The sequence below is a fragment of the Merops nubicus genome, unplaced genomic scaffold (genome assembly GCF_000691845.1).
Source record: "Merops nubicus isolate BGI_N331 unplaced genomic scaffold, ASM69184v1 scaffold12168, whole genome shotgun sequence".
NCBI lineage: Eukaryota > Metazoa > Chordata > Aves > Coraciiformes > Meropidae > Merops > Merops nubicus.
The window spans coordinates 1-14,146 of record NW_008625149.1 but is presented as its reverse complement, the minus strand read 5'-3'; the positions used below and the strand labels follow the sequence as shown (position 1 = coordinate 14,146).

At 50.7% G+C, this 14,146-nt stretch overlaps 1 protein-coding gene across 1 annotated transcript in view; it reads left to right on the top strand.

Annotated features, from left to right (window-relative positions):
- The window catches only part of SCARB1 (scavenger receptor class B, member 1), a gene marked incomplete at its 5' end in the record, with an annotated part of 11,903 nt that extends 910 nt beyond the window's left edge, over positions 1-10,993 (top strand). The window contains 10 exons of the mRNA XM_008945581.1: positions 988-1,129; positions 1,575-1,778; positions 2,041-2,136; positions 2,720-2,832; positions 4,683-4,849; positions 5,456-5,574; positions 6,864-6,937; positions 7,883-7,934; positions 8,405-8,551; positions 10,868-10,993. Of these exons, the coding sequence (XP_008943829.1) occupies positions 988-1,129; positions 1,575-1,778; positions 2,041-2,136; positions 2,720-2,832; positions 4,683-4,849; positions 5,456-5,574; positions 6,864-6,937; positions 7,883-7,934; positions 8,405-8,551; positions 10,868-10,993 (1,240 nt within the window). The remainder of the gene's footprint in view (positions 1-987; positions 1,130-1,574; positions 1,779-2,040; positions 2,137-2,719; positions 2,833-4,682; positions 4,850-5,455; positions 5,575-6,863; positions 6,938-7,882; positions 7,935-8,404; positions 8,552-10,867) is intronic.
- Between the last annotated feature and the right edge of the window lie 3,153 nt (positions 10,994-14,146).

The window sequence follows — 14,146 nt, the reverse complement described above, 5'->3', positions numbered from 1 at the left end:
ATGTAGGGAAAGCCAGGTCAGCAGCCTTAGCAAGTTCATGTGGGAAGATTAGTGGTTTAATCCAAAGCTGTTGGAGCAGCGTTGGCGGGAAACCTGGCAGTGTGTATATGCCCTTGTTTCCTCTGGGCTTGCCAGGTCACACCAGAAGATGGTGTGGATTCTGTATGTTGTGGTTGCATCACTCACTTGGCGTGGGGAAAAGGGTTCACTTACTGTAAACATGAATAAACAAAGGTCATGTGGGAAGATTAGTGGTTTAATCCAAAGCTGTTGGAGCAGCGTTGGCGGGAAACCTGGCAGTGTGTATATGCCCTTGTTTCCTCTGGGCTTGCCAGGTCACACCAGAAGATGGTGTGGATTCTGTATGTTGTGGTTGCATCACTCACTTGGCGTGGGGAAAAGGGTTCACTTACTGTAAACATGAATAAACAAAGGGGTAAAGTGTTCGTGCTTGGTGAGATTAGTGCCCTTCCCTTGCGTGGGCCATAAAACAGAGGCTTCACAATAAAGGACTTTGTTTTTGCTGGTGAGTGGAGCTGCAGCTCCCTCGGGAGCTGGAACAGGCTTCTGCTGTTGGGCTCAGCCTGGTGCTGCTGTGGAGCATCACGGCCCCTTCGTGGCTGGGATGAAGCTCCTGGTGCCTGCCCGTTGCTGCAGGCTCCCATCTGTCAGGGGTGCCTCTCCCAGGCTGCCACCTCCTCCTGCTAGACCCAAACCCTGGTCGGGGGTGAGGCTGACACCAGCCCTTCCTCTGCTGTCCCAGGGCTTCCTGCTGGGCTTCATCTCCTGCTCCTCAGGAGCAAGGCCAGGCCGGTGCAGCCCAGCCGTGCTGCACAGGCTCTGGGGGGGCACTGGGGGAAGGCTGCCATCCTCTCTGCCATCCTCTCTGCCATCCTCTCTGCCATCCTCTCTGCCATCCTCTCTGCCATCCTCTCTGCCATCCTCTCTGCCATCCTCTCTGCCATCCTCTCTGCCATCTCGTTGCAGGGAGTTCAGGTATAAAACCAACATCACCTTCCATGACAATGACACAGTCTCCTTCCTGGAGTACCGGCAGCTCTTCTTCCAGCCGGACATGTCCAACGGCACGGAAGACGAGTACGTGGTGGTGCCCAACATTCTGCTGATGGTAAGAGCTCCCTCTGGGGATGGGGACCAGCTCCTGAGCTTCCCAGGAGGGCCACGATGCCACATGCTGACTCAAAGCTTACTTTCTTCTAGAGCTTAAGGCTAATGAGGCTGCGAGGTGGGTTAAGCTTACAAAACACAGTGTTCTGCTTTCTGGGTGCTGGTTGTCATGGTGGGCTGGTACCTTTCCAAAATCAGTGTGCAGAGGGGCTGGCAAAACAGCTGGGCTTGAGCCTACAGCCTTGTCTGAGCAGCCTCTTGGGAAACGAAGCCTCAGCTTCTTTCTTCCCAAACTGGTGATAAATGCTGAACTTCAGCTTGTCCAGAGGATTTCTCCAGGACTGCAGAGCAGTACAGCAGAGGGACTTTGCTGAGCACCAGAGATGCATTGCTACTTCTTTAGTAAAGACTGGGCACTCATCTCAGAGGCTTGTTCTCTTTCCCAGGGAGCAGCTGTAATGATGGAAGACCTGCCAAACTTTATGAAGCTTTTACTGAGTGGAGCCCTGGCTGGCCTGAAGCAACAGGCATTCATGAACAGGACTGTGAGGGAGATCATGTGGGGCTATGAAGACCCTCTTATAGACACAATAAATGCACTTGTTCCTGGCCTGATCCCTTTCAAAGGAAAATTTGGCTTATTTGCAGAGGTAAGTAAACTGCTGCTTGGGAACACTAAAGTCACAGCACAGACTGTTTGGAACCACCGTGTGTAGCTGGTGATGGTTGTGTAAGGGTGTCCTAATCCTCCCCTCAGCTAGAAATATGTGTGTTGGAAGCTGTTGCTGGCAACTGAAATAGAAGTTCCCATAGCTTCCTGCATGAATCACCCCTGGAACTGACAAAGTACACAAAGTCATTCCCATGTTGCTGTCAAATAATGGACTAAAAGTTAGTTTCTTTTCTCTGCAGGTGAACAACTCCAATTCGGGGCTGTTCACAGTGAACACGGGCATGAAGGACATCAGTAAAGTGCACATGGTGGATTCCTGGAATGGACTAAAGAAGGTAAGTGTTGAGCAGTGAACCTCTGATACAGGGCAATGCCTGATCTAAAGCAAGATAAACTGAAAGACCTCAGTGCTGTTGTACCTCTCCATGGTAGACCTGAAGGCAAGCTTCCAGAGGACTTCAACTGCTGCAACTTCTGTTCCAGCAGATTGCCAGAAGACAGTCATCTGATAAGAGGCTTCTCAGGAAGCATTCAGTGCAGCTTGTCATTGGTGTCACTTGGACTCCTTTGAAATGCTGTTGGAGCTGATTGCTTCCAATGGCTGAAGTCCCAGGCTCCTGTGGCCTCTGTATAAGGCATTACTTGAAGTACTCTTGTTAAAGGGGTGCTTATTCTTACCTTGTGGAGTTCTACTCCTGCCTAAAATCAAGTGAATCCACAGGTCAACCACTGTGGGAACACTTGGGACAGGTGGATCTTGTCCTGATTTTTCCATTAATTTAGCACTGAATGGGAAAGATCTTGGAAGCTCTTTAGTGTTGCTATCTCAGGCTCCTATGGAAGCTGTGTAGAGTGGTGGAGACCATCTCTCCAGCAAGCTCACCATTCTGAGCTCTTCCCCCTGCACCTGTCCTGTAGGTGAACTACTGGCGGAGCAGCGAGTGCAACATGATCAATGGGACCTCGGGGGAGATGTGGCCACCATTCATGTCCCCAACGTCGCTGGAGTTCTACAGCCCTGATGCCTGTAGGTGAGGCCACAGCTGCCAGCTTGTCCTGGTGCAGGTGGCAGGAGGTGCAGCTCTCATCTGTGCAGTGACACAGAGGACATGGGACGTGTTCCTGTGGTTAGAAGTTCAGCTGCAGTTCAGTGTTGCAGTGTCTGAGCTTGCAAACAGTGTCGTTGTCTCAGTAGTGTCTTGTGGTGTTCATAAATACCTTCCAGGTCGCTGGAGAAGTCTAACGTGCCCCTCTTGGATCAGTAGGAAACAACCAGTCTAGATAAGATGGAGGAGGTGAGAGGGAGAAGTAAGAGTTGTCATGAGGAAATGCAGCTATAACTCTTTGTGGAACTGTTTCAGCTGACTGAAGTTGGGGTGGGGGTGGGGCAGGGCTTGTGCCACCACTTCCAGGCTGCTGCTTGTTTGGGTTTTTGCTGCCTGCTTCACGCACTGCTGTGTGAGACACCCTGACCTTAGCTGATCACACAGGGGTTAAAGCACCCCGTGGAGCCCACCGGTGGGGAAACTCCCTGAGGCTGGAAGGAGGGAGGCCAGGAGGTAGGTGGTGGCACAAAACCCTGTCCCCAGCTCGGAGAAGATAATGTTAATTCGGGCTTTGCAGATAGTGCTGCAAAACAAGCAAGTGCTCATGTTGAATTGAGAACAATGACCTCTTCAGCTGAGTGAGCAAAGTTAGCTGAGCCAAGTATTAGTGCAGGAATTCCTCTACACAAGGGACATCAGCAAATGCTAAAATGACCCGGAGCCAAGGACTTACAGGGACTTTTACCAGCAATCAATCAAAGCTTAAATGCACATACCCGTTTCTGTGGAACCACAGAAATCTAAGGAACAGAGTGTGTTTCCAGGCAAGTCATGAAGGGAAGTGGAGGAAACCAAGCTTGGTTTCTTGTTGGTGCAGGCTGTTCCTGCAGGACAGTGCTGTAGGGGAAGTGGCTGTGCCTCTTCTCCCCACATCTCTCATCCTCTCCTCTAGCCCAGCTGTCTGCAAACATCAGTTGGTAGACTAAGAGCATTTCTGCTTGGCTGCAGGGCATGCAGCTGAGGGCAGGCAATGGCATGGCATGGCTCATGTCCTGTGCTGTTTGCAAAATAAGTGCAGCTGATGCTGAGATGCAGCTACTTGGATGTCCCTTCAAGGTAGTCAAAGCTTCATCCTGCTCATGTGCTGCAGCAGCTTCCGTCCCCTTGCTAGAGGGTGAGCACAGCAGAGGCAGGAACATAACTGCTGGAAGGCAGCTGCAGGAATAAACATCCACTTGGCCTGCCCAGGCTGTCTGTATCCCTGCAAGCCTCACTTGAGTGTGAAGGGAGCAAACTCCCCTCTTGGAAACGTGCATCTGTCCTGGCCAGCTGGTACAGTAACACAGCATAACATCACTAACCTGTTGTATCAAGAAAGAAATCTTGGTACGTAATGTGTTGACATTTTTGCACTCTCCTGACAGCCTCTATGCTGGAGTTGTGCTGCAAAAAGAGATTTGGCCAGTGTCCACCCCCTGTGACAGAGCACCTCGGAGCCAGGGATTGCACAAAAGAGGGTATTATCTCTTGGAGAGCAGCCCTGGGGATTACTATGTGCCTTGAAACAGATCTCATCTGAATACTGCAGACAAACTTAGAAGCCTGTGGCTTCTCTCCGTAACTAGTCCCAACCAACCTTTTATCTGTGCTTAAAACATGAAAAGCAAATGGCTTAAATACTCATTCCCCATCTAAAGCATTGCTCTGAGTGCTTATCTTCATCTCAAAGTCTAAGTTACATTGCAACTGCATCTTATCCAGCGAAGATAAGAGCCCGTTTCTGCGCTGGGAAGCTGTTGGCTAATCCTGTTCCTTCTCCACTAAACCCCTTCCAGATCCATGACACTGGTGTACGAGCAGTCTGGAAAGTTCAAGGGTGTGCCCACCTATCGCTTCGTGGCACCAAAGACTCTCTTTGCCAACGGCACGGACTATCCCCCCAACGAAGGCTTCTGCCCCTGCCTGCAGTCCGGCATCCAGAACGTCAGCACCTGCAGGTTCAGTAAGTGCTTGCCTGCCAGGGCTCTGCTCCAGCAGTAGTGACCCGTGTGGATGTGGTGAGAGCTTGGCTGGCTGGGGAGTTGGCCCTGCTCCGTCAGGGTGCTGCGAGGCACTGCCGGGGGCTGTTGCAGGGCAGCCTGGCTTGCACCCCTGCACTCATCTCAGCAAGGCTGGAAGATCCTTGTGCCCCAAGTCCCCTGGGTCCACAGCCCAATGACAGCCTGGTGTTGCTGGGAATGCCCAGGGATACAGCGGGGACGTCGTGTCCCCCAGGCTGAGGAGCCACCCAGCTGCCCAGTTATGTGGCAGCTTTGGATGCTGAGCGTGGGTCAGGCAGGAGTGAGAATTCACACTCAGTGTCCTAACCCGTGCCTGGGTCTGGCGAGTTACCATGGCATTGCATGGGGGCAGCAGGGGCTTAGACACCTCTTCTCAACCCTCCCAGAGTAAGGGAGTAAGCTGCAAGGAGGGAGGAGATGGAGCTTTCTGGCTGGGAGGAGACAAGTATGAAAGCTTGTGCAGAACAAGTGCTGTAATGGTTTAAAAACCTAAAGAAAAAGCCTCAGGTGGCTTTGGGTGCACCAAAGGTGTCTTTGTTCTCGTCCAGATGCCCCGATATTCATTTCCCATCCTCACTTCTACAATGCTGACCCAGCCCTGGTGAACGCTGTCGAAGGTCTGCACCCCAGCAAGGAGCAGCACGCGCTCTTCCTGGACGTGCACCCGGTGAGTGGGGCCCCCCAGGTCCTCCCCTGGCCCCCCAGGTCCTCCCCTAACCCCCGGGGTCCTGCCCGAGCTGGGTGGTGGAACCTGCCACCGGCTCCGTGGTGGCCTCGCTCTGTTCTCGTGGCACTGACTGAGCAGGTTCCATAGTGCAAAGACTGGCAAGGACACGATAAAAATGTCAAAGCCATAAACTAATTGGATAATTCTAGAGAATTGCAGAACTAATTATAAGCATAATTGTTTTGATAAGCACAATCAAGCCCTTTCCACTGACTCAGGTCTATAACACCAGGAGGTGTATCTAGCAGCAGCCCAGTTACGCCCCAAATCTGCAAACGTGTGTTGTCCTGAGAGCTGCCTGGCCAGGTCTGAAGACCACGCTGGAGCTGGAGCTGCCACCACTATTTTTAGGCTGGCTTCTTCCAGGCTCTCAACCTGCCCACCTAACTGCTTTTGCACTGCCCTGCTGCTGTGCACTTCTTGCATACCTACAGCATAAGGGTGGAGTCACCACTTCAGTGATGAGGAGCTGGGTGTCCTGAGCCATCGTTGTCCCAGCTGTAGATGGGGAGGGGGCTTTGGGATCTTCCACCCATGGCCTGTGTTGCATGTGATCAGATCTTTCAAATATTCAGTGATGTTTGTTCAAGCAATAAAGCAATTCCCCTTTTGAGATAAAGTAAGCTGTACTTCTTGTCTAGGCATTGGGTTCTCTTGCTTTTCTTATCGCAGTTACAGAAATCTAATTAAGTTTATTACAGTATCAAACATCTACTGATAAGAGTACAATTAACTATATTCCTGTCTAGCTGCAGCCTGCTGAGTACAAACAGAGGCAATCCAATAAAAGTTTTCTGCCCATCGTGTGTTGCAAAACTGCCATGTCACGAGAAACCAATGACTTATTTGGTGTCATAGAATCCTTAAGGTTGGAAGAGACCTTTAAGATCATCAAGCCAACACTACTAAGTCCTCTGCTAAAACAGAATCAGTCTGTCAGGGTTGAAGGGACCACAAGGATCACCCAGTTCCAACCCCTCTGCCATGATGCAGGACCTTATATCAGCAAGACCAACCTGGAAGTGTGGTGTTTTCATGGTCTTAGGGTGTTGATTCCTAGTTATGAGAAATGTCTTGTCCTCTGCTGCATGCATGGATGTGTTTCCATCCTGCTGCTGGAAGGTAGCACCCACAGCACCTAGGATGGAAAACAAAGTGTTGCTCTGCCTGGAAGCTCTTCAGACAAGTGTTGTCTTTACTGATGAACTGGTTGGTCTCTTTCTGTGCAGATGACGGGCATCCCCATCAACTGCTCCATCAAGCTCCAGCTGAATCTGTACATAAAGCATGTGCCTGGTATAGTGTAAGTAGTCCCCTTTTAGAGCTGTCCATCTCCTTCCCTTGAGCAGGGAGTGCTGCTGATGCTGGGATCACTGCAGTCTCTCCTCTCCCCAGAGATGAAGCAGCTCTAACAGTACCAGTTGTTGTGGTTGCAGAAGCCAGCTGGCGTGTGTGGTGGAATGTCAGCTATTGCAGTGACCTCCAGCTGCCATCCTTCAGCAGTTCAGCCTGTGGCTGCCCCTTTGCTGGGCTCCTGCAGCGTTCCTGCTCCTGACCAGACAGCCCATGGTCAGACTGCTCCTCCTGGTGAGCTGCAGGAGCAGCTCCCCTGCCCTGTGCTGCTGCTCAGAAGCTGTTACATCAACACGGAGAGGCAGAAGACACTCTGCCTACAGGGTTGACAGTTGAAGCTTGTGTCCAAAAAGGCACTTCCAGCTCAACTGAAGCAAACAGGCTCTGTAACAAAGCTGTGTGGTGCCAGATGTTGAATATCCACACGGGTGGGAGTGTGCTCTTGCTGCTGGGACTGGCTCTAGTGCACACAGCAGCAGACAGCCCTGATGCTGTCCACTGGCTGCACCACCCCCTGGTACCATGCAGGTGACAGATGTCTTGGAGCTGCATGAATTTTAGCATTCCAGCTCACTGAGTTCGTGACCCTGAGCCCAGATTTGGGATGGCACTAACTGCTGTCAGGCAGTTAAACATGAGTGGAAGCTTAAGCTCTGATCTGGCATGAAAGGCCCGGGCTGGACCTGGTCCCTAAAAGTGAGAGCAGCTCACTGAAGCAGCAGGGATTGCTTTTTTTTGGAATTGCTACCACCTTACACTGGGTTCCTGGCCACTAACAGTCTGTCAGACCCCTCCCTTTAAGAAGAATTATGGCATTAATTGTGTCCTTATCAACTAGAAATCTAAGTCTTTTTTTCTTTTCTTTTCTTTTTTTCCCTCTTTCTTCCCTCCCTAGTCAAACAGGGAAGATTAACCCAGTGGTCCTGCCGCTGCTGTGGTTTGCAGAGGTGAGCTGCCTTCCTTGGTGTGGTTCTGCAGAATGTCCTCTGTGGGAGGGGGGCACTGCTTCTCCATCACCTAGTGCTGGGGAAACTCCACTTTGCACAAAGCTTTAAGCCAGACAGACTAATTAAGCACCAACAGAAGGCTTTGCAGTACTTGGCTCTGTCATTAATCCCTCTGAGCTGAACAAACCCTGCACTATACTCAGTAAACCTCTGGCTCTGTCCTAGCTGTGAGGTTAAATAGGGCCCAGGACAGAGCTGCCAGCATCCCCCTGTGAATGTGGGCCAGGGAGTGCAGACTCCCCTCTGTGCCTGCCCCACTGACTCCAGCTATTTAGCCTGCTAGCCTGACCAAATCTTGCATAAATTCCCTCATCTCTGCTGGGCTGTGGTGGGAGAGTAGTTGGGCAGCTGGTCTGTCTCAGCCCTGGTGGGGAGGGAACTCCACTGCTAACTTTGGTTCTTTTGAGCAGAGCGGATCCATCGAAGGCTCCGTCCTGCAGCAGTTTTACACCAACCTGGTGCTGATCCCATCCCTGCTGGACTACCTGCAGTATATCTTCCTTGGGCTGGGTGTCCCACTCATTATCTCAGCAGCTGTACTCATGGCCACGAGTCAGGTAAGAGCTTGCAGATGTCTGATGGGAAATGCTGTTGGTCAAATCAGACTTAATCAGATGATGCAGATTGAGCTGACAATCTAACGCTCCTGAGGAAACATTGGCTGATGCCATGAATGATGTCCTAATGGTGCCAGCACAAAGCAGCAGGACTTCCTCAGCCATCTAGAAATCAGGCTGCAGATAGGTAACATAAAAGCACTTCTGGCCTTCTCAGTGCACAAGTGATGGAAGTGGGTTCCCATTGGAGGAGGTATTTCCCAGCTCCTCCAGTTAATGAAAGAACAAGCCTAGCTCATCAACTCAGCCTCTATAGAAAGCAGCAGGTCTGAGCCATTGACCAGATCTGTGCATCTCTGCAGGGCCCCAGCAGTTTTTTAACCTGAACAGAGCCTGCTCGAGGGGATGGAGCTACTTGAGCACAGCTTCTCCACAACTGAAATGCAGTCGCTGTGTTACTGCAGAAGGGGCACAGACACTGTGGCCACTTCTCAACCCAGACTGGACTCTCTCTTCCCCTGAAACTCCTTTGGGTTCTCTGCAAACTACTCCAAAGAGCTCTGGAAGTAAAACCTTCAGGGCCTTTGTGGATCTGGGCTTACTGAGAAGCAAAAGGTGTTTTGAAGCCTGTGGGGAGCTGGCATCTGGGGAGAAGTTGGCCCATGGTGGGGTGGGCAGTGAGGGTGCCTGGCTGGCCCGTGGGTCTGATCAGGGCTGTAAGGACAGAACATACAACAGCTAAAACACTCGATGGAGTTATGTGGCTCTGGCTCCAAGACACTCATCTGACAACACTCAGCTCCCTAAATGCTTCAGCTCTTGAAGCAGAGACCTAGCTCTCTAGCCTAACCTATATCAAAGTAAGCTTACTGAGTTTTACACTACAGTCAAATGGCTCGAGCTGGCTCTAAAGCTACAGAAGTGAAGAGGCTACTTGTGGGGATAAACAGGCAATGCTGAGGATGAGAGCAGGCCAAGGGGAGAGCACGTGCGAGGGGCTGCGTGTGCTCCACCTCCTGCAGCTGCCTCTGCTGAAACACTACTGCAAACCCACTTTAAACAGCAGCAGGGTTCTCAGAGTATCACGTAACTGGATTCTAACCAAGCCTACAACTGCTTAATTGACTTAAACACATGATCCCAAATCCTTTTGTTCCTCCACGCACTTCCTGGCAGGGTGGGAGCGATGCTGGGGCCGAGGGCTGGGCGTTAGACCCTGCCTGTGCTCCCGAGGGGGTCGGGCTTTGTGTGCTCAGCCTTTTGGCTCCAGCAAATGCAAGTGGTCGCTGGCAAACGGGCTTCACTCTGCTGCATACCTGAGACGTGTTGTTAGTTGCTGGGCAGCTCTTTCTAAGATCCTGCATAGCCCTGGGCTGGAATTTCCTCACCCTGCTTTGTGCAAGTCTTAAGTCCTGGTATCAAGGAGCCTTAACCGTGCCAGAGGGAAGAAAAGCTGGGTTTGAAATTCACTCAAGTCGACTGAATATCGGCGTGTCCCAAACCCAGGTGTAAGCCAGCTGTATGGGGGTGCTCAGCCAAAAGTGTCACAAAGTGCTAGAACTGAAAATCAACAGCAGGAAATGCCTGACTACCTGGAAAGTGATTGAAAAGCCTCAATGACCTTGTAAATCCCTAAGGAAGGTGTGCAACAACACATGAAAATCTCTGCTTAATGAATAGATCAGAGCAGTAAACTGGAAGATGGGGATTTGCAGCCAAGGTGTGTTCCTCATTTGATTGAAGCGTTGCTGATCTAGCGATGATTGCTGAATCACCACGCACAGTCCTCCCTCTTGAAGTCACAGCCCATGTCAGAGGGGACACTGTCTGCACCTTCACGTGTCTGCCAGCGTGAAGGTCTCCCTGAACCCGGCTCCTTCCTGGAGTATCTTGTGTGCCTCTGGCTTCTGGAGGGAGCAGTGTGCTCTAAACCCAGTCCAGACAAGGTACTGTGAAACACTTAAATCTTAGTCTAGTTTATAGTGGAGCCAGTTTGAAATCATCTGTTGGACCTGCAGTTCTACAATGTGGAATATTCTGCAAGCATAAAACATGCCCAGATGCAGTGTTGTCACTCTCCTCTGCTGACATGACCTAAAGCCTGTGTGGTGACACCTTTTAAAGGCAAACAGACTATTTTAAAACTGGCTTGGCACTGACCCCAATCTTCCGTAGGCCTTAGTTCAACCTAAATTTTGCAATCTTCATTAATAAATAGATTCTAGTTAACCAGTGATTTAAAATCTCCTCCTAAGATTGGAACCCTTGTGGAATTCATGTCCAAGTGCACCATAAACTAGCCTGATTGTCTTCTAGGAAAAATGCTATTTGTTCTGGAGTAGCAATAAAAAGACCTCAGACAGTAATAAGGTCAACCAGGCCACCTCTGCCCAAAAGCTGCCTCCGGTTAAGGGGACGGTGTTGCAGGAAGCCAGACTGTAGGTGGGTACCCAGTCAAGGTAACACACTTTCCTCTCATCCTCATTTGATTAAACTTTGAGTAAAACCAATCAAAGGGAAATGTTTACTGTCCACATCCACCAGACGTGCCCTCTTGGCAAGCCTTGATATCATGATGCCTCGTGGCTTTATTCAGGGCAATGTCTTAATGCTCACGCTGAACCATGCTGCAAGCCCAGGTTCTTACTGTCTCCTGGTGTACCTGATTTGCAGCCCTGATAATGTCAGGAGGGATCAGGGTGAAAAGTAAAATTGGTGTGAAGAAGTTTTTTTTTTTGCCTATTTTCTCCCCCCTCCAAGTGTTTGAGATCCAGAGGTAAGTTTTTGAATGGGTAAAGACTCATGGAGGTAACAGGTGGTCAACTGGTGGGTGTCCCTCCCCTCCTGCACACAAGGAGCCCCGATGGAAAGGCTTTCAAGAGGGAATTTCTGATGTATAAAATATCTGGGTTTGTATTACAGGATCACAAAATCACTGAATCGGTGAGGTTGGAAGGGATCTCTGGAGGTCATCTAGTCCATCCCCCTGCTCAAGCAGGGTCATCTAGAGCCAGTTGCCCAGGACCAAGTCCAGATGTCTCTTAATAGCTCCAGGGATGGAGTTTCCCCAGTCTTTTTGGGCAACTTCTTCCAGTTTTTTTACAGTTTTCACAGTTTAAAAAAAAAGTTCCCTAAAGTTCCAATGGAACCTCCTGTGTTGAAGTCTGGGCCTGTTGGCTCTTATCCTGTCCCCTAGACACCACTGAGAAGAGTCTGGCACTGTTTACATCTTCCCTTCAGGTACTTGTGCACATTGGTAAGGTCCCCCTGAGCCTTCTCTTCTCCAGGCTAAACAGTCCTAGCTCTCTTGGCCTTGGGTTATACAAGAGGTGCACCAGACCCTTCATCATTTTAGCAGCCCTTTGCTGGCGTATTTCTAGTAGCTCCATCTCTCTTGTCCTGGGAAGCCCAGAAGTGGGCACAGTGCTCCACGTGTGGCTTCACCAGCGATGAGTAGAGGGGAAGGATCTGTGCCCTCGACCTGCTGGTGACACTCCTCATGCAGTCCAGGCTGCAGCTGGCTGCCCTCGTGACCAGCTCACCGCTGGCTCCTGTTCAACGCCGAGTCTACCGTAACCCTCAGATCCTTCTCTGCCAAGCTGCTTAAGAGTTGGGTGACCCTTAACACGGACCAATGCAGGGGGCTGTTCTTCCACAGGTGCAAAACTTTGCACATCCTCTTGTTGAATCTCATGAGGTTGCTGCCAGCCCACTTCTCTGGCCTGTTGAGGTCCTTCTCGACGGCAGCGTAACCCTCTGGTGTATCAGCCACTCTTCCTAGTTCTGTGTCATCTGCAAACTTTCAGATCACTAATAAAGATGTTGAAACAGGATTGGACCCAGTATTGACCCCTGGTGTACATGACTAGTTACTAGCCTCCAACAAGACTCCACGCCACTCCTCATGACCCTCTGAGCCTGGCTGTTTTCAACCCACCTCATCCTTCATAGCTGTTCTAGAAGGTTGTTAGAGGCAACAGTGTTGAAAGCCTTACTGAAGTCCAGGTAGACAATATCCACTGCTCTCCCCTCATCTACCAAGCCACTGATCTCATCGCAGAAGCTCATCAGGTTGGTCCAGCATGATTTCCTCTTGGTGAAGACATGCTCATTACTCCTGATGATTTTCTTGTCCTTCATGTGTTGGAAATGGCTCCTTGGATTAGATACTCCATCACTTTCCCAAGGATTGAAGGGAGGCTGACAGGCCAGGTCTTCCTTCTTGAACTTCTTCAAGATAGGAGTGACACTTGCTTTCCTCCAGTCTTTGGGCACCTCTCCCAATTGCTGGGATTGTTCAAAGATGATGGGGAGTGGCCTTGCTGTGATTTTAGCCACCTCCTTCAGCACTTATGGTTGTGTCCAATCAAAGTCCAGGGATTTATGTAGGTCTAGGTTGCTTAAGTATTCTCTGACCTCATCCTCTTCCATCAAGGGTGTATCCTCCTTCCTCCAGACTTTCTTCTGGTTTCTGGGGTCTTCTGCCTCATTCAGCAACAGGTCCACATGTTCCCTGGTCTTCCTTTACTCCTTATAGAAGCCTTCCTACTTCTATAAGCACCTATGTGCTTATAGAAGCTTTTCTTGTTGTCTCTGACATCCCTGGCCAGATCTGATTCCAGTTGGGCTTTGGTTTTCCTACCTTCATCCTTGCATGCTGGGAGAGTGCTCCTGTATTCCTGCCAGGTTACTTGTCCCTGCTTCCACCTTCTGTATGCTTCCTCCTTGTGTTTGAGGTTGGTCAGGTGCTCCTTGCTCATCTACATAGGCCTGCTGGCATTTTTGCCTGACTTGGGATGCTTGTTGGGATGGACTGTTCTTGAGCTTGGAGGAGGTGATCCTTGAACATCAAATAACTTTCTTGCTTTAACTATCTTCCCCCACCTGAGCTCTGTAGTCACTTTTGATATTTTCCAGGTGGCCCTGGTGGTATCATTGGTGCCCACACAGAAGTAGCAGATAACAGTCGAAGGGTTGGATAAGTCTTGTGGTCCCTCCAGGACACCCTAGATCTAGGTTTCCAGCAAGCAGCAAATGTCTCTAGATGACCAGTCAGGTGGGCAGATAGGTGCCTCTGTCCCCAGCAGCAAGGAGTCACCCACCACTGCCACTTGCTGCTTCCTCCTGGGGGTCTTACATGACTTAAGGTTGGGGGGCCCACATGATCTACTTGAAAGCATATCTAGCTCCTCCTCAGCCTTGAGGGTGGGGAACTTCTTTTGTAGTTGTAAGCTTTTAGGTGGAGCAGGAGCCTTCCTCTTGGTGCCAGAGGCACCAGCTTCCATCCTTCACCTTCCCCAGAGGTTGCACTTACCGGTACGCCAGGGATGGGTGCTGGCTGTGTCTCTGCTGGCCGGGCTCTGGGGTTCTCCCAGCTGTTGTGTCTCTGGGAAGGCCCTGCCCATCTCCCCTCAGCCTGTGATGCCGTGCAGCACGCTGACCTTGTCCCGTCGCTCCTCCACTGGGTGACACAGCTCTTCAGGCTGGGCCTTCGGGGGGGCTACGAGTGTCGCTGGGCAGGAATGGAAATCGCTTCGTTCTTGGGGGAGGAGGTGCAAAAATCTTCCATTTAAGAAGCCTTCAGAAGGGGGTTCC